Source organism: Centrocercus urophasianus, unplaced genomic scaffold (genome assembly GCF_019232065.1).
Source record: "Centrocercus urophasianus isolate 14NV4802_14NV808 unplaced genomic scaffold, USGS_Curo_1.0 seq_11, whole genome shotgun sequence".
NCBI lineage: Eukaryota > Metazoa > Chordata > Aves > Galliformes > Phasianidae > Centrocercus > Centrocercus urophasianus.
The window spans coordinates 11,879,690-11,906,911 of record NW_024884253.1 but is presented as its reverse complement, the minus strand read 5'-3'; the positions used below and the strand labels follow the sequence as shown (position 1 = coordinate 11,906,911).

The window sequence follows — 27,222 nt, the reverse complement described above, 5'->3', positions numbered from 1 at the left end:
GTGCAAACCGGGTTCTAGACGAAGCTTTCAAGAAACTGCACAACATGACTTCTGCGGAGACAGGCAGATAACGGTTAAACACCTCAAGCCACTTATTTCCAATCCATAACTATTCACTACTCTTACCAGATGAAAGTCAAGTTTTGCAGCTTCTACGGTGAGATACCTCATTTCAGCAAACAAGGTACTGCTCCCCTCAGGTTTAAGTATTCAAAAAAACAACAACTGTAGCCATTGTTTAATAATAGCAATAAAAGGAATTTAATTAACAGATAACACACAACATGGAGTACAGGTCACATGAGTAACGTATCATCCATCCTTAGTTGCTTTAAATACAACCATTTTTACAATCTTTCGCAATAAGATTTGCTAATACCTGCCAGAAGCTTTCTGCATTCAAGGGATAACTGAGATGCACAGATGAGTTCTTCTGCCATGAAAGAATTCTTTTCCAAGGAGGACAGGGCATTCCTGATAGCAATTTTTCTTTCTATTACTTCATTCGAAAATCTTTAGGCCTGGAAAACACACAAAAGAAGGGTTTTTTTAGGAGAATTTAAGTGGAAAATATAGCGACGTTGCTGGAAAGGTGCAGTAAGCACTGCATCTATTTTTATTTCTGTATTCTGCTTTTAATGCTGCTGAACATTTTCTGGATTACATAAAAACACAGAACAAAGCTAGAACTTTTATTAAGAGTTAAGTGCAAGATTTAGTGCAGGCTGATGGTCTGTGGTGTACCCTGGGCTAACACCATGTGTGGACGGCCAGAATGGGCAGCTGCCTCACATGGGATCACTAAGTAACACAGAATCACAAGGTTGGAAATGACCTGCAAGATGATCTAGATCAACTGTCCACCCATTACCATTGCTACCACAAGCACTAAACCATATCTCGTAGCCCCTCATCCAGATGCCTCTTGAACACTGCCAGGGACGGCAACTCCACCACCTCCCTGGGCAGCCATTCCAGTGCCTGACCACTCTCTGAGAGAAAAAGTTCTTCCTTATGTCTAACCCAAACCTCCTCTGGTACAACTTGTGGCCACTTCCACCATCCATACAAATCTTATGAGACAGCAACTCCTCGATTCAGTGAGTGCGGCAAGTGCAGCATATGAAATCTGAAGGTTATATGAATTTTAAAGAGAAAAAATAGAGCAACTTCAAAAGCAAGAGGTTTGTATGGTGCAGAATCACAAAAGAATCACAAAGCTTCTGTTTTTTATTTAAGAAACATATGACTATTTGAATTCATACAGTTGAGCATAAAAGAACAATGGTACGCACAGTGTAAATTGTTTACATGCTTAATGTTGGCCTTGAAGGAACTCAGTATGCGAGGGCTGCTATGCGCTGGAAAATCAATTCCTGTTTCCTAGAATTTCAGATTTCAGTCCTTAAAAATATTTCATACTTTGTTAGTCATATCTCACTACTGCCTGAATGAATATACATTGAATTATATCACTGTTAGTGCTGAGGTGGGAGAGAGGGATTTTAAGAAATTCTCAGTAGTGACTTGGAAGTGTTATCGCTGCATCCATCCTAGACAGGTGCTGGAGGATTCTAGACAAGCTGCACGGAAAAGACATCACTGTCTTGCAGCTGTATTTATTACTCTTTTTATGGCCCAATTCATCCATCGCCCTGCACAGTGCTGAAAGGATTCTGCGCTCTCCTTTGAACACCACATCTAAAACTTCAGCTGAGGGTAACATTGCAGTGCTGCAGAGCTGGGGATCTCACAGTACTTTTCTCCAGGGCTGAAAATCTGTGCTTTTTTTTTTTTTTCCCTTGCTTTTAACCTGTATTTCAAACTCAGTGATTGTCTTAAAGTTAAATGCAAAAACCATTGGCTTCAGTTTGCGGCCTTACAAACTTAATGAAGCTTGAAGGCAGAATTTTCTACACTGAGACACTTGTGTGAACAAACATAAAAGTTTTAAAAGCCTTTTCAAGTGTCACAGTAGGCTTTTATGCCAACTGGTGCTCCGTGTCTGGGGACCACAATCTCTGTTTTTAAAGAGTCCTTGGCACCAGGAAAGCAAAGCCTTGAAAAGCACTGTGTCTAGCAAAAGTTGTAAATATTGTCCAAAGAAGACCATAAACACACAAAAAACCATTGTCTACTCAGAGAGAATTATGAGCCACTTGTGAAAACCAGTGGATAACTGCTCATTGATGAACTGCATAAATCTCGGATGGCAGTGCTTTCATGCCTCCTGAGCAAAGCACTGAAATCATGCATTTGGACCAAAGAAAGGCATCTCCCAGAAGAGGTGAATTTAAAAATGCCCAGTGCTTCCCTAAAATATCAAAATCACAGCTACAAGCACCTACAATTTGTGTCTTTTTAGCCTTCATCTCACATGAGAGAAGCTATCGCTGAGAGAAGCAGTAACACTGCTGCTGTATATGCTCTAAGTCCTGCAAGTTGAAAAAAGCACAGTGCCATGTCACATTTCTCCTATTCAGCCATTGGACTGTGGGCTCATTTCACTGCCATTTCATGGTTCTGTAGGAAGCAGAATAAAATTGTGCACTGTATTCACTCAGAAAGGAGGTTATTCAGTGCTTAAGATAACACAGAACCAATGGCACATTAACAAGACTGAAGCAGCAGAATTCATTTCAAAATGCAAAGTATGTAATAGAAGAAGTTTACACTGAAAACCCCTTTAAAATGTTACATCACTCTCTCTCAACAGAGCTGAGAATACAAAGCAAAAGTTCTCATCTTCCTGATGTGCTTGCTGAGAACTCATGCAAGGTACCTACAGATTCTGTGCAAAATGCTAGGAGGAAAATGGTAGGAAGCCACGTCTGTCTGGCTCACTGCTATAAACTACTTTCAGTGTGCTACGTAGCACAGAGAGAGCAACCTCCAAGAGAAGGATCTGTGGGCTCTCCAACGCCTAGAAGGGGCCATACGCTGCTTCGGAGTTACATGCTGTCACCACAGCACATGTGCAGCAGAGCATGGGAATGGGACTGGTTTATAAAAGTCAGTTGGTCTCATATTCTGAAAATAAAGGACCAGAACATCTGAGCAAGCTTTGTAAATCCAGGTATTCTTTTCACATCCCCTGTTTGAATCAAATGAATACCATGAGTTAACGACAGACCATGCATGTGAGCACATCGCTGATGTTTGTTTGGATCTGCTACGTGCAGAAGAAAATATTGAAAATCTGTGGGAATTCAGGATTTAAATAATTTATCCTTCTGTGATTTATCCGTACACAATTTAGCTCACTGCCAGAAACAGTGAGTTAAACATAAGGGACTCTGAAGACATCCTATGCATCAAGGTTACATTTAGTGATAAAAACAACAGAGCAATGAGAGAAGTCTCAGAAACACACATCTGATTCATTCTTTCTCAAGGTTAGAACCATTTAGCTAGATGAACAAACTCAAAAGGTGAGCTGGAGGGGTTCAATGAGATGTGCAAATGCTTCAGACACCACTTACCTACATATAACTTCGATCTGATCTGCTCTAACAGAGTGACAAAAATGTAACTGTGTGTGAAATCAGCCTGGACACCAAAGAGAGAATTAGTGCGGTCAGGCTTTAGCCTAAGGAAGTGAGCCTCTTCAGGTCATCTTGAAAGAGAGGCAAGGCTTCCCCAGAGTACTTTAAGTAAAGATCTATTTGTCTTTCCAAAAATCTATTTGTTTTCCACAGCTTAAACGACTAGTGCTGAACTAATACCAAAGTTAGCTGACCACACAGATTAGCAAGAGAGTGAAGATTTTTCCCTGAGAGCTCACATAGAGCTGCTTATAACAAGGCTGTCTTTAATCTAGGCCAGTTCACCAATTCTTTTTACACCATTCTACACAAGCACAGCGAAAAGGCAGAAGTAATGGATGTCACTTAAAGGCAGCACTTCTTGCCAGGAGGAATGCCCATGGAGCTACGGGCTCAGCCTGAATATTCCAGCTGGTTTAAACAAGCAGTACAAAGAAACCCTATGTGATGCAACTCTGCAGACAGCCCCCTCCCAGCATCCAATATTCTTTCATATGTGAAATTTCCTCCCCCTAAGGTATCTTTCTTGTCTAAGGAGACATACAAAGACCCCTTCTGAAAGTTCCATGTGTTCAACTTCTAACTCCTGTAGTGAAAATTTATTTCTGTCAGGTATGAACAGCCTCACCACATAGTTCCACCTTTATTAAATCCCTGTCAGCACATTCCAGCAGAGATGTTTCCCTCTGCCTAGCAGTGTTTGGAGCTAAAACATCTTTAGAAAAAGAAAAATTAAAAAAGGAGTGGGAGGAGGCGGGTGGTACTGTTTGTGAAAGTCAGATCTAAGTACTCACCCATCTCTGTTACACTGGAACTATCCTATTTATTTCAGAAATTCAGAAGCCAACTTCATAGCCTTACTTCTAGCTAACAGACAGCCCTTGCAGCAGACAGATGAAAAATAGCATTACTTGCCTTACAGAAATAAAGATAAGGTTCTACTGTAACATACGACATTACTGACTCTGTATGTAGTTATTTTACCAGCCACTACAGCATTTCAACTTATCTCTAACAACTTCTACCATACAGTGCTTGTACTTTTTGGAGATGAAGTAGTCATACACTTGTCTGCTTTATCAACCACATGCAGCTGTTAAAGTGTCTTTTGATAACATTCTTTTCTTTCAAGCTCCAAAAAAGAAGAGTCACTTCTCCATAAGTAATCTCTATGTAGATAGATGAATTTTCTGCCGCACTGCAAAAAAGAGTTCTACAAAATCAAATTTCAGGGAGTCGTTGCAGTCATTTGTGTGACTGCAAGTGTGCATTCATGAAAGCTAACTCATATTTTAAAGCTGACTTTGCAAAGGAATAGGGCTGACAATATTGAGTAAGTGACCTATCATTACCTGCTCTTGACTCAGAAATGCACACCTGGTTTGGAAGCTTTGAAGATCTCAAATTACATTTTTCTCTTTACCTGCAGGCAGTTATCTCAACATTAGGGAATGTGACCCAGAGAGACAGAGTGCCCTGTATTTTCTGCTATCTCACTGACGTGAAAAATGACTATTCAGAAGGGATTGAACCTTGCATCAGCACTGTAAAAGGTCAGTGCCTTAAAGCTAACCAATGCTGCACACTAATAAACTGACACAAAGATTGAAGCAGTGGTACAGGAGCAAAAGTTGAAAAGGTTAGCTTGTATGTTTGACTTCATTCCTTCCATGGATGAGAAAAAGCACTCCAGATGCATTAGGAAAATATAAATCATCCTGCATAAAGGTACAACCACGCCATTCATGTTGTGTGCAATGCTCTGTATTACTAATGACTTGAAATCTTTCATGTCTGGTAGGATTCCCTATTTGCACTGGCTATCAGAAAATATCAGAAAATAAAAAATCAGTTGTAACTCATAATCACGTAGAGCCTCTGGACATTCAACAAAGGCACGAGAGTGCTCCTGCACCAGGAGAAGAAAAATGCCACACACCAGTACAGGCTGGGGGCTCTGCAGAGAAGAATGTGCAGATTCTGGTGGCTGCCCTGTTGACCAGCAGAGTGCCCTCGTGGCTGAGAAAGCAAACGGCGTCCTGGGCTGCGCAGGGAAGAGCACTGCCAGCAGGTTGAGGAACGTCATCTTCCCCATGTACTTCACCCAGGTGAGGCTTCACATGGAGCATGCTGTGTCCAGTTTTGGGCTGTCCAGGACAAGAGAGACCTGGAGCTCCTGGAATGCATCCAGCAAAGGGCTTGTAGGATGATGAAGAGACTGGAGCATCTCTCATATGAGGAAAGGCTGAGAGGGCTGGGCCTGCTCGCCCTGGAGAAGAGAAAGTTCAGAGAGGATCTGATCAGTGAGTATCCATAGGGAAGTTGTCAAGAGGATGGAGCCAGACTCAGCGGTGCCCAGTGACAAGGGAACAGGGACACAAACGCAGCCACAGACAGTTCCAATTGAGCATGAGAAGAAACTTCTTTCCTCTGAGGGTGACTAAGCACTGGCACAGGGTGCCTAGAGAGGTGGTGGGGTCTCCTTTCCTGGAGATATCATTCAAAAACCACCTGGATGTGGTCCTGGGTAACGTACTCCAGGGTACCCTGCTTGAGCAAAGAAGTTGGACTAGATGATCTGCATAGATGCCTTCCAACCTCAACTGTTCTGTGACAAATTATACAGAAGCTCTGCAGGATTTTCCTATACATATTTAAAGAATTTTAAGAGCAGGGATAAAATGTTTCCAAACTTGTAAGATTTACAGTTTTTCAGCCAAATAAATGTAATTTAATTACTGTTGAAGTACTTCAAAATTTGTTAAGTGGTTAACCAATAGATATCCCACTGGCTCATAAATGTACCTTTTATGAGTTTATAAACACCAGTTTCTAACAGATGGTGACACACAAGAGAAGAGCAATTAGTGAAGAGATCCAGTGGGCTGATCACACCACTGTGTTTCATCCTCAGTCAGCCTTTGGTCCACTTACTGTCTGACAGCAGACACGTGAGGAGCAGGGGGAGCTGAATTGCTTCTCTACTCAAGATGTACTTACTATCCCAGAGTAGCTCCATGCCTCTGGTAAAATAATCAGTGAAACTGCTAATGATATTTAAATTATCTCACTTTGGCCTATTCTAAACAGTGAACTTGCTCTGTCTGGGGGCAAAATAAACTCTTCTGTATTGGCTTAGTCCTCATGCAGGCTATTACCTGAGTTAATAAGCATTTCTAGAATTACAGCTTATTTTCTTAGAGAACTGGTAATAAGCCACAGTAACAGAAGCTGCATTTAATAACAAAGAGTAAGAAAAGGTGCCTTTTTAGTACTGTTAAGCCAACAACGTATAGAGATAAACCTCCTTCTCCAAGTACAAAGCTTAAGATAAATCTTTCAGGGTCCTGCAGCTTAAGTTTTTTCTACATAAAACTTGTGTTTGTTTTGATTTTAAAAAGTATCCATAGATCACACTATCTAATCCAATGCTGATACGTATTTACATATTCTTAGCGAGATTAGGAGTAGTTTATTAAAATTTAAAGTAAACTGGTTAAAATCTCAGGTTCTCTAAAAGCAAATTAAGCAAAACTTAACTAAGGTACTTAAATCTACCATCAGATTGGATAACAGGAAGAATTTCCTCTCAAAAATGTGGTAATGCACTGGAAAATGCTGCCCAGGAAAGTGATGGAGTCATCATCCCTGAAGGTGTTTAAGACAAGGGTTGATGCATTGCTTAAGGACATGGTTTAGTGGGCAATATTGGTGGTAGGTGAACAGTTGGAGTAGATCTTTTCCAGACTTAGTGATTGTATGATTCTAGATACCACTGATACCAGACTTGACAGGGATTACATCAATTCTGTTTGTAAGATGATGTAAGTTAACTCAATCAATGTTCGTTTAAGTTTCATCTGAGCCAGACAGTGCTTTCTACATATGAAAGGGTATTCTATTAAAAAAAAGATATGGTTAAAAACCATAGGGCTAGAGAAACAGCTCTGTATGCTTGGCTTTGTCCAAAGAATTACGTTATTCTTCAAATAAACAGAGAAGCGAGTAAAGGAACAGTGAAACGTTTCCAGACTTGCTGTCACCACCAAAAGTGAAAAAAGCAAATATATCGAGACGTTTATAAAAGAGTAATTAAAAAAATTCTAATTCCATTTTCATCTGGGCAAGTAGTTCAACAGTGTCACATAAAACAATTCTCGTATTTCTTGTCAAATTCCCATCAATTTAGTTCCTATTTCTTCACATGCGAGATTAACAGATTTTAGGAGGAAAAGGAAAGTAGCTTTAAAGCTTTCTTTCTGAGTGTCTCTTCAGACAGCTGAAGTAAAACTCAGCCACTTTTTAGATCTCTCACCATCAAATTTTAGCTGGGCCATAAGCTGCCCCGAGGTAAAGTTGAGAGAATCAGCAGCATCAGCATATTTTATACATGCTAGAGAAGAGCCAGTAATTAATTGTAATAGGCTAATCCATCTAAATATGGATTTGTCAGGTTTTTAAGATGATTAAGTCACTGACCCTTCTCAGTCAGTATCCAGTTGCATCCTGTGGCTAAAACCTAAAGTAGAGGGGATCAACTTTCTCCTCTTAGAGGTATCTGTGTGCTGACTTTTGCGGCTTTTGGCTTGTTTAGATCCAGCTCTGGTAGCCTGAAATATGAGACCAGCTACCTTCAGATTTTTGCTAATCAACACAAAACCATGGGATATTTTTATGCTCTTACTATAAAAAAATAAAGTCAGCAGTGATAGTTCTTCAATTTTATAGAGGTTAACGCTTTATTGTTAGTTACTGGAATTCCTACTGCGAACCAAAAAAGCCACAGAAAATGAACTTCCACAGGGATTTCTCAAAGCATACATACAACAGGACTGAGCGGTATTGGCAGGAAAGCTTTTTCCTCGTCTCTCCAGTTTCTCTTTTAAGGAAAAACTAAGACAGGCTCAAGGCTTTCACAGAAGTTTGTGTTGGCCATCTCCACCCAGATCATCTACACGCGCCAAGCTCGCCTGTTGAGACGAATGCTCAAGCTGGAGAGGCATTCCTTATTTCTGTTAAAGAAACAGCCCACCAACGGGTGTTTCTAGGTAAGAACAAAGCGCTATCGCATGAGGTATAACACGCACAGATCAACTCCAGCCCCACAAAGCTGCAGACACTGCAGATTGAAGGAACTGAGGAAATGGCTGGAGGGATATATTTCAGTGCAGAATTTTAAATCTAATATTAAGCTTAAGAAGGGCCTCACAGAAGTAGCTCAAGATCTTAATGTCTTTGGAGGAAGTCTTTACTGCGCTTTCTGCAGACAGTTGGAGTAGAGGACCCCATAAGTATACTATATGTTGTATTTCACTGGAGAACAAAAACATTTTACAGACGTAGCATTAACTGCACGTTTTGTTTATGGCAGCATCTGACTGGAAATACTTCACGTATCATTTGTGAATCTAATACAATGCAAGTTGTCCTTTGGTGTTGGCTTCCTTATCTGAGGACATTAACAGATAAATGATAAAGTAAACAATAAGTAAATGTTAAGTTAAATAAACCATAAAGTGAAACTTCTGACACTTTACATTAATAAAATTACATTAAAACATCATTTCAACCACATACCCAGGACATCTCTGGCTTCTACTTCAGTTCTTACTACCCAAACTATTTCTTTAATATAGTGATTAGAAGTAGGAAGTTACACCAGAAACTGTAGTACTAGGAAAGACAACTGTTATTCCATCTACCTTTTAAGACAGCAAACAGAAGGGACAACAGTGGCTGAAGAGATCTCTTAATGTGAAAAGTTTTGTGTTTATCAATGCCTTCAAATTTATTCCCTAGGAACATCAGCAGCAGACTTCAAGTTGCTTAATGCCGGCATGACCGGCTTTAAGGAACACCGAGCCAGGGAGAAACTGTAAATAGAAGTTATGACCACCATTATCCTTGACACGGAATGTGCCAGAGGATTATCACATACATTATAACATACATTTCCTATTCCTAGGTGTCCCAACACATTTGTGTTTCATCATGCACAAATATTTCTCCCCAGAACATGGCACTTTCTTCCTTCAAAGCTGTGGGGTGCTGCTGATGGATCACCTGCATGCCATGCCACACAGATCCGCATATGGCTGATGTTGAAGTACTGGGACTCTGACCAGCTCTCACTACTCTGCTGAAACAGTTTCATGGCTTCAGAGTATAAACCTCCAACCTAGAAGTAGGCTGTGCAGAAGGGAGCCAGAAATCAGGCGGGTTACTCAAAAATAAACATTCAAAAGGTGTTTGGTTTTCTTAAATCAAGTTTCAGAGTTTACAATACCTTAAGTTTTAAAAATGTCAAAAGCCTTCAAGGACTTCTTTTCCAGAAAGACAAGTGAGAGGCTGTCTGGCCTAGGGAGGTCCGTGGAGAGTTCCCATTAAGTCTGGCAGTGGAACAGGCACTCGGTATGCACACCACCACCAATCTGAGAGCTCTCCTGGAAATCAGAACTGCTCTGCTTTCTTAAGGGAAATTCATAGGAATGTATCCATCCAAGTGGAACACGACAGATTTCTTCTATATATTTGGGAACATTCTTGCCCAAATTACTTCAAAATACTTTTTCAAGAGCAAATTTCCTGCCTTTAGAAGTTCACTGTCTACAAACACACCTATTCCCAGTCAGCTAAAAAACTTTTAGATGGCATATAACAGGAAAATTCACACACAAATCTGATGTATTCCTGCCTTTAGAAGAGAGGTAGGAAACAGTACTGTTTGTTTAGTCACACAAGATTGGTGAATTCTTTGATGATTTCTGTTTAAAGCTCATTAAAAACATCCAATGTTAAACCTCAAGCACCCCTGAAATAACGGCTTCATTCATGGTAGGTAGGAGGCAGCAAAAAAAAAATCAAAGTTGGCAAAAGAACTGGTTTCTGATCTTTCTCCCCTTTACATCTGTGTGGAAAGACTCAATTTTACCTCCCTGCCTCTACAAGGTTTTCATCATGTTTACTTTAGATGTCTGCACCAAGGATGTAAGAGAGCAGCTCTGTACAGTTCAGGAAACCACTTGGTTCAAGAATCATAGAATCTATGTTCTGTGATAGGTTAGGTATAAAAGGAAAGAATATTCCAAGAAAATTGCGCTCACTGGAACTGTAGAACATTCATTCTCTGCTCTTGTGGAGTGAGATCCATCGTGACATCCCACTATGCACTGTGCTGTGATGGAAGGAGGGGTGATGGGAAGGCTATCCACGCTGTATTACACACTTTTTGCTAAGTATCCACACTAGATGCACGCTTTCCTCAAACACCATTTTCTCACCTTAGTGCTCAACTTGGATACTGTCTACTTGTCTGCAGTGTCAGTGTCCAATAACCAACAAAAACAGCCTTTCAAAACAATCCGTACCAAAACATTTTGACAAAGACACAGTAGGAAGTCGAAGGAAATCATTAGCAGCACTGAGTATGTTCTCTTCACATTCAGAATGAAAATCATTTACGTGTTATTTCAGATTAAGGAGATAAAAGGCCTGTTAGCATACTCTGAGTTGATATAAATTTCCTATCTGCTTTATGACCATTTCATACTTAGTAAGGCACTTTTTTTGGGAATCAGTTTTAATGTAAAATTGTAAACATTGGTTTTATTGTCGTAATCATGCTTTCCTTTATTCTATATCCTTAAACACTTTAACTATGGTTCTCATGTAATGCTTTTCACTAAAGGATTCAACTATTTTTAAAGGGCTAACATGATTTAAGTCCTTTCCTATTAGAGCAAAAATAAAATAAGTGACACAGAGTGTGTGTCTCTCAATCCTTCTCCTTGTTTTTAATCTCTCACTCTCCTTTGAGAAACAGAAAAGTCACCCTTCACAAAGGACAGGAAAAGAAAAAATCAAATAAAAAAATCACACAAGGTGGAAAAACTCATTAAAACCATCTGAAAAAAAAAGAAAAATGTAACAGTTTTTCTGAATTCTTATTCTGGTTTATTTTAAGTACTACAGTTACTGACTGGAAGCTATCCACGTGTTCTGCTGAAGCTCACAGATCAAACACACAGGAGCGTGCTGCTCTTCATCCTCCAGAACTCTCTGACACACTTTTGCTGCAGAGCTCTGCTTTATTCCCCTTCTAGGTCCACCTATTCCCTGGCTCTTCTCAACAAGTATGTATGTCCACTTAGACACTCACTCATCTCACTGAAGGAACAATATGAATTTCTCAGTTGAAAGCCTCCCAGCTGTGGTAGATGAAGAACTGCTAAGTGAGCAGCACTTCCCACCCTCTGCAACTGGCACAGAGCATGAAGCCTGTATACAGATAGCATTTCCCTAAAAAAACTGATCAGGATGAGACAGCAGAGCAAAGAAATGCTAACAGGAAATTACTAGGAGACAGCTTGACAGCAATTACCAAATTATATGACATCAAGTTTCCTTGCACTCTGCCACACAGCTACAACATGACTTTACATTCACCAGATGTTTAAACCTGCTTTACCAAAAAAGATGTTAAATTCTACATACTGAAAATAAGCAGAAGTGCACAAGTCAGTGCTGATTATCTGGAAGACTCCAGGTCAGACTCTAGCCCACCTGTTTCATTCCCACAGGAAGCTCAGTATAGGACTCTCAAAATGACCACAAGAAAGAAAAACAAAACATTGGCACTAATCTGAGATCCCCAAATGTGATTATTTTAACCAGCAGGTTGGCTCAGTGCTGCACGTGGTAGTACAAAACAAACCACAAATTGCATTGAAATGCAATACAGTTATGGTGGAACAACTGATTTTGTGCCCTGAAAATTAATTATCAAAATAAACACGTGGAATAGTCCAGCCAAAGATATATTCTCCCAGTTCCAGTTTAACAGAACTCTTTCCCTTCCTCTAGAAAAAATCTGAAGATTCTTTTACACTTTTTTAAAATGAATTGTTCAGTCCCACAGTCATGTTGTGTTTCTTTCAACTCTAACAACAGCTTAAGTGAGTAAGCATTTATTCAACTACTTTTGATGAAGAACTGAAAGTATGACTTTACATCAAGTCTTACTGATGAAAAAAAGGCCAGAAAATAAGAAAACGTGCAACCACTCCCTTCAAATATGACCATTCTTTGCTTCATGATCTCCTGTCGAAAAATATGACATGAAGAAAACAAACAATCCCTTTTTTTCTTATTCCTTTGGTAAGAGCCAACAGCCAATATAGTACAGATCAAAGTCCAAGTGCTCATTTTAAAAGCTGAATATACTTACGGAGTCCAAACCCTTGGAAAGGCAGCAATTTCTTCTGGTGTGTACTCATCTAACCTCCTGGGGACTACGCGTGGCTGAGGAATCTCTTGTAGAAGGTTCTTCTCTATATCTTCTGGGATAACCTGAGGGTGAGAACAGTCAAACCTTAGAAAGAAGGTACTTAGAAAACACCTTCTCCCCAAATCCAGACCAAAAACTGTCAACACTGCTGCATTCTTCATGCTAAATGAAGTCATAATACAGAAGACAATCACATGCTTATTTTAGATATCACAACTTTGTGAAATAAAGAGCATCAACATGTAAAGTATATTTAGTTACATATTTAAGAAGCAACTTGATTTTTCTTCATTTATCTTGTGACTGAAGCTTTGCTAGTGCTCTTCACCTCCAAAACAAAAAGAAAGCAAGCCCAACAGTGTGGCCACTCACATCTTCAGGGAACAGGTGCAACCTCTGCATCAAAGTTCTTCTCAGAAGGTTTTTTGGAAGCATCCTATAAATAGTCAGTTTGACAATCTGAGGAAAGAAAACAACATAATGACAAATCAGACTACCTACAGATAACATGAAAAAGTTAAGGTGTGTTTCCCTATTCCCTGGACCTCTTTTTGGTCAACTTCTTCCATACTGAAGAACACTGGCATCACATTTTCAAGATGCTCCAAATTTACTATTTTGGAAGAAGGAACACTTACACCTCAGTCATATAAAAACACTCCACCAGTCATAAAACAAACTGCTTAGAAACTAGAGCTGTATTTTGCACTGGGGATGATTGCATATGATCATGTGCCATTAAAAGAACTGAAAAGCACACTGAGAATCTTCTATTAATTCCGTAATATTAGTCTTATATATAGATAGATAGATCAATGAAATGAATTAGGCTCTAACAAATTTTACAAGTGGTCTCAGCATTTAAACACCATAATTTGCTGTATTCAATGTTTCAATATAATCAATGCATTGTATCTTAACCAAGGCTGACCTGGTAAGACACTGCTTCATAACACTGTATGTATTTATAATACAGTACAAGGAGGAATGGCTTCAAACTGGACAGGGGAGATTTAGGTTAGATATTAGGAGGAAGTTCTTCACACAGAGGGTGGTGATGCACTGGAACAGGTTGCCCAAGGAGGCTGTGGATGCCCCATCCCTGGAGGCATTGAAGGCCAGGCTGGATGTGGCTCTGAGCAGCCTGGTCTGCTGGTTGGCAACCCTGCACACAGCAGGGGGGTTGAAACTAGATGGTCATTGTGGTCCTTTTCAACTCAGGCCATTCTATGATAATTTATTCCCTTGCTATTAGTTCCAGATGAACAAACCCACTGTAGAGCATCAGGAATGAACAGAATTTATACACCCACAATAGATGATGCTTGCAGAAAAGTAACATAACATGATTTCTCTTGGACTCTAATACAAATATCTGTAATTTAAATATGAAACATAGTGTTATGGACTTCAGCCATGAGAACATTTGTGTATGTAAAACAAGGCACGCAACCATAGGAGACCAAAGGGGATAAAGAAGGACGGCAAGTCATTTAGAAGTAGAACCAGCATGCAATTTTTTTGAGCATAAGTAAACCCACCCTGACTATGCTCCAAGCCACTCAGATTTGAGCTCTTTCACCAGAGTAATTTTTATACTGTACAATTACTTCACTAACAGGAAAATATCACATAGAAAGCTCAGAACTGTAGAATATCCTGAATTGGAAGTGACCCAATAAGGATCATCACATCCAACTCAATCAAGTAAACCAAGGTCAAAACAGATCCGTCTAAAGCAATGGAGGCAGAAGCTCCATACTCCCTAACTAGGGACCACTTCCTTTACACAAAAATTACTTGAAACTGTGATAGAATCAGTGTTAATTCCTTAGCTTAAATACACATCCATTTATCTGTAAGTCATTGGTCACATATTTGACCCTGTGCATGTACAGCTTATTAATGATTTCACTCCAATAAAAAGAAAGACCTGAAAATACTTAAATGAACAGTTAAGTATTTAACTTCTTCAAGCAACCAGTGTTTGTGCCAGATCTTTCATCATCCTCTGCAGCCTGGAACAGACATCTGTTGGAACAAGTCAATGACCTGGATGAACTGCTGCTCTATTCTGGTTGTAGACACTCCTGCCTGATGAATCTGATTCCATTTTCTTGGCTCTGGGCAGCCTGGTCTAGTGATTGGTAATCCTGCACATAGCAGGGGGGTTGAAACCAGATGATCATTGTGGTCTTTTTCAACCCAGGCCATTCTATGATTCTTTATAATGTTGCTTAAAAAAGAAAAAAACAACTCTGTTTTAAAAAGTTGCCTATTAAAAAGCCATTCTGGAAAAGAATGACTGGTTTATATTTTCAAGTTAAACAGCAAAGAAATATTTTAAACTCCACGTATGGTCACTGCAGAACTGACAACCTCAGGGGACAACAAACTAACAAGATAACAGGATTTGGAGAATGAAGCCTGGATAATGAGATGTTCAGGAACAGTTTCAGTAGTTAAGCATGCTTAGTACAGTAAGTAAACCATAGATATGCTTTGGTACATCCTCCACGCTTTTCAGTAACTCCTGTGATCATGTCCTCTCACCTATGCAACATCTACATGAACAAAAAAATCACTTTCACGTGAAGCAGAAAGCATCTTTTCACTGCTAGGCAGATGGCACCGGTTTGCCCAATACAGAGCAGGAGACTTCATGGCACAGTCCCTCCCATTTCAGAGCTTACATTCAGTGGAACCTGATTCTCAGACGACACAAAATTTGTTAACTACGCATTTCAAAGAGCTCATATTTTTAATTATATCTCTTTATGGCATAGCGTTTAATACCTGAGCCACTTGAAAACACTGCCACCTGTACATCAGAACAAACCAAAGAAAAGAAGGGCAATAACCTTGGATTTCGGCATCCGCAATGCCCAGCAACTCACAGTAAGCGCCGAGGAGCAAAGCCTTGCCTTCAGGCCCTGCTTTATGCCCACTGGTCAATGTAACTAACTTGCAGCACTACACAATTTATCATAGAATCATAGAATCACCAAGACTGGAAAAGACCTACAAGATCACCCAGTCCAACCATCCACCTATCACCAACAGCTCTCACTAAACCACGTCCCTCAACACAAAATCCAAACGTTCCTTGAACACCTGCAGGGTCGGTGACTCCACCACCTCCCTGGGCAGCCCATTCCAGTGCCTGACCACTCTTTCAGAGAAGTAGTATTTCCTAACGTCCAGCCTAAATTTCCCTTGGTGCAGCTTGAAGCCATTCCCTCTAGTCCTATCACCAGTTACATGAGAGAAGAGGCTGACCCCCAGCTCACTACAACCTCCCTTCAGGTAGTTACAGAGAGCAATAAGGTCTCCCCTGAGCCTCCTCCTCTGCTGACTGAACAATCCCAGCTCCTTCAGCCGCTCCTCATAAGCCCTGTGCTCCAGACCCCTCACCAGTTTTACTGCCCTAATTTGAACCCGCTCCAGGTCCTCAATGTCCTTTTGGCAGTGAGGGCTCCTTGCTGGAACAGGCAAATTTATACATCCCACACACAGTGTCCAATTTAAAGGTCTAATATAGAAGGAAAACAACCTTGGGTAAAGCTCTTTCAGTCTCCTCCCTAACAAAGTATGAGCATGGAGAAGCCAAAAAACATATTTACCTGGAACACTGTATGAGGCTCCAACATAGAATCACAGAATCACCAAGGTAGGAAAAGACCTACAAGATCATCCAGTCTAACCCGTCACCAATAGCTCTCACTAAACCACGTCCCTCAACACAATGTCTAAATGTTCCTTGAATGCCTCCAGGGTTGGTGACTCCACCACCTCCCTGGGCAGCCCATCCCAGTGCCTGACCACTCTTTCAGAGAAGTACTATTTCCTAACATCCAGGAATCCAATATTTCCATTTCTGTTGCAGGCCTGAGCTCCATGCAAATTGCAGATTACACCCGGTTGAGATCAACTTCTTTTTCTGACTTCTTCCCAGATAAAACATGCTGTAAGGGAGGAAATCAACAGAGCAATACTACTCCTGAAAAGTACAAAATAATCAGACAAAGAATAAAATCTGCTCAAAGAGGTGAAGTACAACAAACACCAGGAAGCAACTCTAGAGCTTGGGAAGGACACAGCCACTAGAAAGAAGGATATGAAGCGGTTCACTACAAGGCATACTGAAAACACCGCTTGAACAATTTCAGGTACCAGCTCCTCAGAAGCAGCATATCTGCCAAATACCAGCTGTCTTCTGTACACAACAGTGCTCTTTTTCAGTAAATGCATGATAGAAAGGTGAAGTTCTTTTACCTCTACTGAGTTACATGAGTAGTACGACAAAAGTGATTGCGCAGTGCCACAGGAACAATTCAGACATAGGGGAATTGAACTTCTACTGCTATTCAGCATGTAAAAACTTGGAAGTTTAATTTGTTCTTTAACACGAGTAACTTGCATATTCAAGTAAGAAAGGGATTAAGATTTTTTTTTTTTTTAATTATTTATATTTAAAGCAAAAGACCAACACAACTATATGCCGTATTTAGAGCACTAAGAGGGCTTTTGTTTGCTCCTTTTTGGTTTACAATACCAAGTTCTGTAACAATAAGCTCCTCTCCATGCTACACTAACTTCTAAGTGCCTACTGAGCCAGGCTTTGAAGTTACACTCTCCTTAATGACAAATAAATAAACCTCACAGCCATAGAAGAAAACCTAATTATATCCAGTGTTCCAGTAACAAACTTTTGCCCTGTACATACCATTGTATCAGTGATCCCTTACTTCCCTGGATGAAAAGAAAACAGGCTTTCAAATATCAACAGCAAGATTTAAAAGTGTTTTCTGCTCAAGTTTTTCTTCAGAAGACGATTATTGTGCAGGTATAATGGCAAGCCTATACATGCAAGCAGTTGCTTACTTGCATTCAAAAGGAGAATTAGGATATTTTAAGCCCCTCCAGAGCAATGCCAGCAGCTGAACAAACCCTGACACCCCCGAAGGCTTCCTCACTGTGTGTCTGTAGAGCTACCCTGCCTGGCTTCATCATCTTCCTTAGCAGGTAGTATTCGTTCTGAATAACTACTGCCCATTATTTCTTTGTCAAAAGCAATACTGGCTCTGAATGCTGCAAATGTCAATTCTCTCACCAAGTATCTGATACGAGCCAAACACCCATTTCTTTTCTGTTTTGAGGGAGTTTCTGTTCCAGCTAAACACAAAAAGATAAGCAAGCCAAGTTTGGGTTACTTTTAGAACCAGAAACAGGAGGAAAAAAAAAAAAGGGGGGGCTGAAAATTTTGTCTTATCTGGATTATTATCTGGTTCTGCATATTAGATCTGTCAGCATGTTCTGCAGGCATTTTAATTAACGTCCCAAGTTCTTCCCAGGATTTTCCAAATATTATTTGTTCCCTCTCAAATCTGTGAGGGTTACAAGCACACAGGAGCATCTCCTGCTCTTCCCACACCAAGCACTCTGAAGCCTCATCTTGAAAATGCTGGTCTCATGCCTATTTGCATTTCCTCACCCAAATAAAACATGTGCAAATGTTATTAAAAACAAAACCAACATCCTAAACACATGCAAACAACTGTTTCATTCATTTCTGAAGGACTCTTCTTTGATAGAGGAATACTACACTGATTTTTCTTAGCAAACTACAATGGAAATCAACGGTGGACTTAACATCTGTCGTGAAGGAGTAGCTGGAGCACACAGAGTGTTAGTACTGCATTAACTTGATGAATAGAGACTCTTTTGTACAGCAACAAGGCATTGTGCTGCACCTAAAGAACAAGCTTAATATCCTGGTCGATGGGTGGTCTGAAAATTCACATTATATCTAAGTTAGAGAAAGAAAATGCTGAAACATGAAGCTATTTTCCCTCCATTAGATACTACCTAGAGCAGCCTGCCAAGCCCAGCACAAGAGAGCTGTTCTCCAATATTCTCTGGAATGTTAGACAACTGAAAATAACAGAAATTTTAAAGAGTTTCACAGATATCTGTCTCCCCGTGCCTCTCGAAGGGACTCGAAGGTGTTAAAGGTAGAAATGCATGTCTTCCTGGTCATCACTGTAATTTCTGCCTTTCCATATAACCAGCATTTTCCAAAGTAATGAAAAATTGGCACAATGAACATGGAATATCAACTATGCAGATCTCTTTTTGTATGCAGCATGTCATATAAGCATAAAAAGACATCTGAAGTGGGAAAAAAAACAGTAACAGTCTGTCAAACTTGGGCACTAAGTTGTACATCTCAAACTAGACACCAAACATATGCACTTTAAATCTTTCCAACTAAGAAGAAACGTCAGGCATTGAAGAAGGCTGCCCAGAGAGTTCGTCCTTGCAGCTTTCAGCACCAGTGTGGATCAGCCCCCGCCAGCCTTATCTCAACCGCCACCACTACTTCCAGCAGCAGGCTGCACTGCACATCTCCTGAGGCTCCCTCAAATCTGAATCATCCTCTGATCCTATAAACAAACAAACGCATACACACACATCCAAAATCCAGCATAAATCCTTCTCAAGCACTTACCACTACACAAAAGGAAAAAACAGCTCTAAATTTAATGAGATAATGCAGGTTGACACCATAGCACTCAAATGAGATTATCAAATGATCAACATACACCACTGTCTTGATACCCAATGAAGTATAATGAAAATGAAAATGGAAATGACTGTTTAACCCTTCTGCAATTACATCTAAATCCAGTAATTCTACTTGTGTCTTTCAGCCCCCATGCAAACACATATTGTTTTGCATCCAATTATTCACTACAGCCCCTTTAGTTTGCTGTTTATCATTTTTATTCATAAAATAAGTATTTCTGCATATAACTGCATTTAAACATGACTGTAATTGAAAAAATGTGTTTGAATCTATACTTATCTTAAGTAAAGATAATGTTAAGCATTAGTGCAGTATTTACTGCATGTTTATCTACACAAAAGAAAACTTACCAACTTTAATCTATTTGTTACATAAACTGACAACAGTCATATCCATTTCAAAATTAACATCCCACAATTAGCAGCAGGTTTTATGTCAACATCTTTTCCCTTGGAAGGAGCCTCTTCCAAGAACGTAATGGCTTAATTTCTCTAATGGCACTTCTTCCCAAATTGATGTTGACTCATCTAATGAACCACTACCAAGATGAACTAGCAGGCTATAACAGGACCAAAAGCAGAGAAAAAGCACTGGCCTCCAGGATGAAAACAATGTGGCCTCCAGGATGAAAACAATGTTTTAAAGAACGGAGACTTGGATTCCATAGAAAGATGCATTCAGCTTCCTACAATCAAACTAGTTCTACTGGCCTCACAGCAATCGGACCAAATATAACTTTAAAAAACAAGTCTCTGTTTTTATTTAACAGAAAAAGTGAAACAAAGTAATTGATATATGTCACCATAACATTGCCCGTGGCATGGTGTTGGAATCACAGAATTGCAGGGGTTGGAAGGGACCTCAAGAGATCATCAAGTCCAACCCCCGAAGTAGACAGTCTTTCCAGTCCTTTCCAACCCAAACCACTCTATGATTCTATAAATAAAACAAGTTAATAAATTATCACCCTAATTTCTATATTTGTCATATCCCGATGGATTTTACACCAAAACAATAAACAAATGTTTCTAGCCATAAAATCCTTTGTGATTCGAAACCTAACTGGTACATGTAAAAAATACATCCTGCCAAATTACCACCAAATTACCACTCACTGCTATTAATTATGGCAATAACCACATATCTTTGAAAGACAGCCATCCAAACAGTTCAACAAAAGAGTTAATTGCTGAGGGCTCTCCAGATTTTTTAAAATTCATTTTTAAAGAAAGAAAGTTTCTCTTGCTAAATTAGACCACGTCCTGAGCCACATCAGCATTTGCTGAGTCTCTATCCAACATGTTTTAGTTATTGGCAAAGCACTAAATCCAGAGGAATGCCTGCATAGAAATCCATCTAGGAGTCTGGCAAGAAAAGAGGTATTTCAGAATGAGTGCCAGAAGATCATTTATAGAACCCAATTCTCAGAGCCTAGCAAACAAGTTGTGCTGTACTGCCTCCCAGTGCACAACCTCTGTCTGAAGCTCAAATGAAAACGGTTGAAAAAATGGATTTTAGACACTGAACTACCAGTAATGCCCAAAGGAGTTACAACTATGTTTGAGCATTTAAGTTGTTCTGGAAAATTACTGACAGAAGGCAATATTGAAATGCAAGATTTTATTGTTTCACCATTTCAAACAAAGAAAAAAAACCCACAAAAGTAGATAAACTTTTATGCAGACTTTTTTAACTGAGTACTTATACAATGTTTAGTACTGAAGTCTTGGGAGAAGCTAAGATTACTGAAACATTTAAAAAAAAAAAACAAAGTGGGAAATGCAATAATTTTGCAGCAGACAGTTTCCCTAGGAAATGGAAGAAGCATTTTAATGTTTTGCATATAAGGTGACCTAAGGGAAAGCACACGAGTCAGAGATAAACACACAAATTTGTTCATCTCAGTGGACCTGATGCCATGATTTGAAGCTATAGCACTTAGAGAACTCAGTCCTGTGAAGCTGAGCATTCAAACCTGCTGCAAAAGAAGTAATTTCATAACTCTAAGTCAACATCCCAAACTGTTCATGTCTAGTACATTTTTTTTAGGTTAGTAATAAATAAATCAAGACTAGTGTTCAACAGAATTGATAATGGCCAGATACAGACATTTACATTGATCCTCTTTACTAACCACCTTTTCCAAGTCTCTCACAGACCAGAAATACAGAGCACTGCAGACAGTATCTAAAAAAAGTCATTTATGGGACACATGGGAGAAAGGGGCAGATGTATTCTCTGTATTTTTTAATATTAGCTTTATTCCAAATAACTCTTAAACTGCTAGGGTTGTTAATTTCAAGTACTGTTCAGTTCAGTCTAATTTGAGTCACTTGGACAATGAGAAAGGTCAGACCTCTGAAACTCAAAGCAAAGTCTGATTTTCTAATTTGGACAGCATGGAAGAATCATGAAAATGCACAACTTGGACTCTGACCCTAAAACATGCTGTTCACAGAAACAGTGTCATAAGCTAAGCTCCAGTCATAACATGTTCTAACTTTACACAGGTTAAGTACAGCCTCTTTTGCTTAGGGGAAAATATTAAAATGAAATCAGATATACTTCACAAATGAAAGAGAAAAATGCTTACAGCAGTTGGATCTTTCAAATGGAGCTGAGTTGCTGTCACCTGTTTGAAACCACCAGGATAACTAGAAAAACAGAAGAAACATAGAAGCTCAGCCCTACATGCTCAATCATGCCATTAACACAAATAACAGTATCTCAGAATCACAGAATCACCTATGGCACAAAAGACCTTAAAGATCACCATGTCCAACCACCAACCTGACCTACCAAGTTTCATCACCAAGCCATGTCCCTTAGTGCCACATCCACACATTTCAGAGATACCTTCAGGGATGGGGACTCCACCACTCCTCTGGGCAGCCCCTTCCAATGCTTGACAATCCTTCCTGTGAAGAAACTCCTCCTGATAACCCACCTAAATCCTCCTGCTGCAATATCACTCTCTTTCTCTCCCTCACGTCACTCTCAGTATTTTACTTTTTTAAAGATTTGATTAGCAAAGTGGAAAAGCAAAAGAACTTTGAACAATGGTGTAAAATTATGTATTACCTTAAGCCCACTAAGCAAGAAGTTATTTTCATAAGGGCACACAACTAACAGCTATTCTTTATTAGATATTCTGGTGAGGCTGTGGATGCTTCATCTCTGGAAGCGTTCAAGACCATATTGGATGGGGCCCTGTGCAAACTGGTCTAGTACCAGATCTGGAGGTTGGTGGCCCTGCCTGTAGCAGGGAGGTTGGAACTGATGATCCTTGGGGTCCCTTCCAACCCAAGCCATTCTATGATTCTATGATACTCAGAAGAACAGAATCTTTCTTAGTTTAATTCCATTTGCACTTTTCCATTCATTCACTTGAATACTAAAAGGCAGTGTTGCATGAGCAGACAGATGTGTTCTAAAGACTGCTTGTTAAATAAATTATCACAGTTACAGAATAATTGGAGTAAGATATGCAAATTTGGAAATATTTCAAGACTATCAAGACTTGCAACTAGCCCACCTGTTTAAAGTCTTATTGATATGGCACAGTTGTGCTAATTCACATTTAAGCACGTTGGATTCATTTTAATGCCTGGGGAATCATTATTGAGTGTTGTCACTGTACGAAGAGCAACTGTTCTTATTTGACTGAACTGAGCCATGCTGTAACAACTCATCACATCTTTATCTATGAAGAAGTTTTGTCTGCCAGAATAACACATTACATGCTGGCACACCTCTAGAGTACCTGATTTCTTACTGGATTACAGCAGATACAAACCTTGTATCCGCTGTTAAGTAGGACAGTGAAGTTAAAGCTGGCATCTGTATGTATACCTTATATGTCCAGTGCCAATAGGAAAGTCTTTTATTGTTCAGTAAATAGAGGAGTCCTGATATTTGGATTCACCTCCATAGAAAATACTCTTGTTCACCTAATCTGTAAATTTGCTCCATTGCCATATCAATCAAGACACTTCAAAAAAAGGCATGCATCATTTTAAACACTGTGCAAACAGAACATAATGTAAGCAGGAATTCCATTTTGAACCAACCTGCTAAGAACTTGCTCTAGCAGAAAATATGTCAGAAGTGTACAGCCAGCTCACCTGAAGGTTTATTATAAAGTAACTTAACACTTACCCAGTATGTGAGGAGTATACTTTCTGTTCCCACTTGTTACCAGAAAAGGCAATATGTCTTGTATTTATTATGACAACATGATCTCCGCAGTCATCTGTAAAATAATCAGTAGAAAAGATATTTTAAATTGTGTATTATAAATTGTGTATATATGTGGTACTACATATGTATAGCACATTCCATAAAACTCAAACTGAGAAGATCTGAGTTTAAGAGACTCCATACAAAACTACACTTAAATACTAAACTTAATTACTATTTTTCTTAGGAACGTCAGGTTAGAAGGAAGGTGAGTAAGTAAAACATCATCAAGCTGGATAATCAAACCATTGCAACTGCTTACTTATGATCCAGTTGTCTGGCTTACAAGCAAACATATTATTTCATTCAATGTGCTGTGTTGTATGTGAGCCTCTATTTCAAAAACACAGTATAAAAACAGTACCAACTTTTACCAGAGGACTGAACTCTCTCAGTAAGTAACATAGTTCTACTCAGTGATTACAGCTTAGAGCTCATTTGTGAAATGCAAAGCGGCTGCAACAGCCAAGCTAAAAACTAACCAGGATATCAACACCCATCTGAATAACGACTGTAACCTGTCATTTTAAAGCTGATAAAAAAAAATCATGGATTGCTACTTTGTCCTTCAAAATTTTGAACTAATACATTAATAGCTACTTGTCCTTTGACAGTGTTGCTCCCATCACTTCAGGGACACCTGCTCCCAGGAGAAAGCAAAAACATTTACTACCTGCACAAACACAGTTAAACTGCATCCTACTTCTGAGAAATACTCTATTGGTTACACACAACATACACATTGCACTTCTCCAGATGAAATCAGGCTGTTCAGTAATTCCATTCTGTATCACCGAATGTTTATAAGTTTCCACAATTTCTATCTCACAACAGAATGCTCCAGATTGCGCATTTCTCCTCCTATATTTTAATTACGGATTAAACTGTTTGAATGCAGGCATCATGCACTGTTAGCCCACATGACTGACAAGCTACTTGCCAGTGCTTTCTTTATAAGACAAGTTCCAGCTACTGCTTCCAGCTGTTTGAAGCTAACATTGCAAGCTAGAGTAATACCTGGGCCAGATGTGTCTTTTGGGACATTTCCATCAAGCTTGGTCTTTTCCTTTGAGAGTGCACACAACAGCTACCTGAACAACAAACCCTGCCCAAACAACAGAAGTGGCTCATTTACACTGGCCCACAATTCAGTGCAAAGAACGAGACTGACCAACACCTGAAAAAACTGGCTCACTATTTTTAGTTCCATATTGTGAACGTGTTCACAAAGACAAGATGCAAAGGAAAGTGCAGAAGAATTCATGAAATCCATGTTCAAACCCCATGAACATGATTATATCACCTTTCTTAATGCAGATGGTCTATCAGCATTAAAAAATACAGTATTTTGGAGAATAAGTAAAAATTATCCCTAAAACAGAAAAGAAATATACACAAAATCAGATTTCTTTCTTTCCCTCCTCACAGTTTAGTTACAGCTCCAGACATTTTTCAGTAATAATGATTTTATGGAAAGGTGATTACAAATTAAAAACAACTACCAACACCATCACCACCACAAATCACACGCGACCAAAAACCCACCACATAAAATCTCCACAGCATTCTTCTAAACAACAGTTATCTCACAGACACTATTCCTTTTGTTTTTCCCTCTCAAGTACCAAAAAGTGTCGAGCACACCAACCACAAATTCACCCACACTTTCCTCTTTGAGAAAATCAGATGTCACCCATTCACAGCAATCTATCAGTCTCAGGTGTAACATGTTTGGTACTGACTGATGGAATACTTCAGACCAAATAGAGTTAACCCTGAATTGACTTTTCAGGATTTTAAAGCACCACATAGGACTATCCAAGATCTTTCCCACAGGGCAACCAAAACTATTTCCCCTCAGTGCTTGCTTTAGCTTTCTGACAGCCTTACACTCCAGTGACATCTCGTGGATACAACGCATTTTGCAACTGCAGAACTTGGGTATTAAACTTATCTTTGGAAATCTACAAATGCTACCTGTTATTATGAAAACTGGGTCAAGCATAACCTTAGTATGCATGTTTGATGTATATGAGTAAAGCTTAATGCTTTCTTTCTGCTTCAGTAATCTCTTGAAAATTCTGCTAGAGTTCTATAGGAAACATCGTGCCAAGAATCTCAGCACACTGAAAAGGGATCATCTTCCTTTAGATATACATATTATCTATAAAATGCTTCTCATTGTGAGACACCTGCGATGGTATTATAAGATGATCAAGATCACACATGGCACTGAATTTTCTCACCCACGGACAGGCAAAACTTCTTCATCTGATCAAGATTTCTTCCAACAATAATTACCGAATCACAGAATTGTAGGGGTTGGAAGGGACCTCCAGAGATCATCGAGTCCAACCCCCCTGCCAAAGCAGGTTCCCTACAGCAGGTCGCACAGGTAGGCATCCAGGCAGGTCTTGAACATCTCCAGAGAAGGAGACTCCCCCACCTCCCTGGGCAGCCTGTTCCAGTGCTCCGTCACCTCACTGTAAAGAAGTTCTTGCGCATGTTTGTGCGGAACTTCCTATGCTGCAGTTTCCGGCCGTTTCCCCTTGTCCTGTCTCCACTCACCACTGAAAAGAGTCCGGCCTCGCCATTCTGCCCCCCACACCTTAGATATTTATAGACTTGCATCAGGTCTCCTCTCAGCCTTCTTTTCTGAAGGCTGAACAGACCCAGTTCACTCAGCCTTTCCTCATAGGAGAGATGCTCCAGGCCCTTCACCATCTTTGTGGCCCTGTCCTGAGACCCCTGTCTTTTTTGTACTGGGGAGCCCAGAACTGGACGCAGTACTCCAGATGAGGTCTTACCAGGGCAGAGTAGACAGGGAGGATCACCTCCCTCGACCTGCTGGCCACGCTCTTTTTAATGCACCCCAGGATGCCATTGGCCCTCTTGGCCACAAGGGCACACTGCTGGCTCATGGCCAACCTGTCGTCCACCAGGACACCCAGGTCCCTCTCCACAGAGCTCCTCTCCAGCAGGTCAGTTACATCTCCTGCCTCAAGAATCAGACAGGTCCTGTGACCACAAAACAGTCAAGGCCGGTAGGGACGTGGGTGTCCATCTACGCAGGCAGGCACACTCAGAGCAGGGGCCCGGGGCCACATCCAGGCGGCTTCTGAAGATGTCCAAGGAGGAGATCCCACAGCCCCGGGGCAGCCCGTGCCAGAACTCCGCCGCCGCCTGCACTGCACTGCACAGCACTGCACAGCAGCGCTCCTGGTCCCAGCCTACCGCAATACTCACTGAGCGCGTGGTAAATAGGCTTATGCCTGCCTTCCAGCCTTCTTATGGTTATGGCTGCTATTTTTCCCGGTGGTTGCATCTTCGCATCGAGGAGGTACCACGCTCTGGCAAAAGTAGCCCATTGCTGAAGACAAAGAAAAGCGATAGTTAACGCGAGAAAAGAACGCGCTGCCAGAAATCAGTCCCGCCGAGGCCCCAAGGGGACGGGGCCGCGCTCACCTGAGCCGCCTTGGTGTAGCTCGCCATGGCCTGGGGAACGGGAAGCGGAGCGGAGCCCCGCGGCCCTGAACCGGGAAGCGGAAGCGCAGCGCTGTGAG

General features: G+C 40.3%; 1 protein-coding gene across 1 annotated transcript; it reads right to left on the bottom strand.

Annotated features, from left to right (window-relative positions):
• Positions 1-237: 237 nt before the first annotated feature.
• On the bottom strand, positions 238-27,202 carry MRPL13 (mitochondrial ribosomal protein L13). The gene is made up of 7 exons (XM_042833416.1): positions 27,125-27,202; positions 26,906-27,029; positions 23,579-23,672; positions 22,014-22,074; positions 13,204-13,290; positions 12,772-12,893; positions 238-521 (listed from the first exon to the last, which is right to left on the bottom strand). The coding sequence occupies exons 1-7, from the start codon at positions 27,149-27,151 to the stop codon at positions 497-499; spliced, it is 540 nt and encodes a 179-aa protein (XP_042689350.1). The 5' UTR covers positions 27,152-27,202; the 3' UTR covers positions 238-496.
• Positions 27,203-27,222: the final 20 nt, after the last annotated feature.

Bases quoted from the DNA above. Each gene is read 5' to 3' on its own strand.
- MRPL13 (XM_042833416.1), bottom strand. From the start codon at position 27,151: ATGGCGAGCTACACCAAGGCGGCTCAG. The intron at 27,030-27,124 runs GTGAGCGCGGCC...CTTTGTCTTCAG, and splicing joins GCTACACCAAGGCGGCTCAG to CAATGGGCTACTTTTGCCAG. The intron at 23,673-26,905 runs GTGAGTATTGCG...ATTATTTTACAG, and splicing joins GCCTATTTACCACGCGCTCA to ATGACTGCGGAGATCATGTT.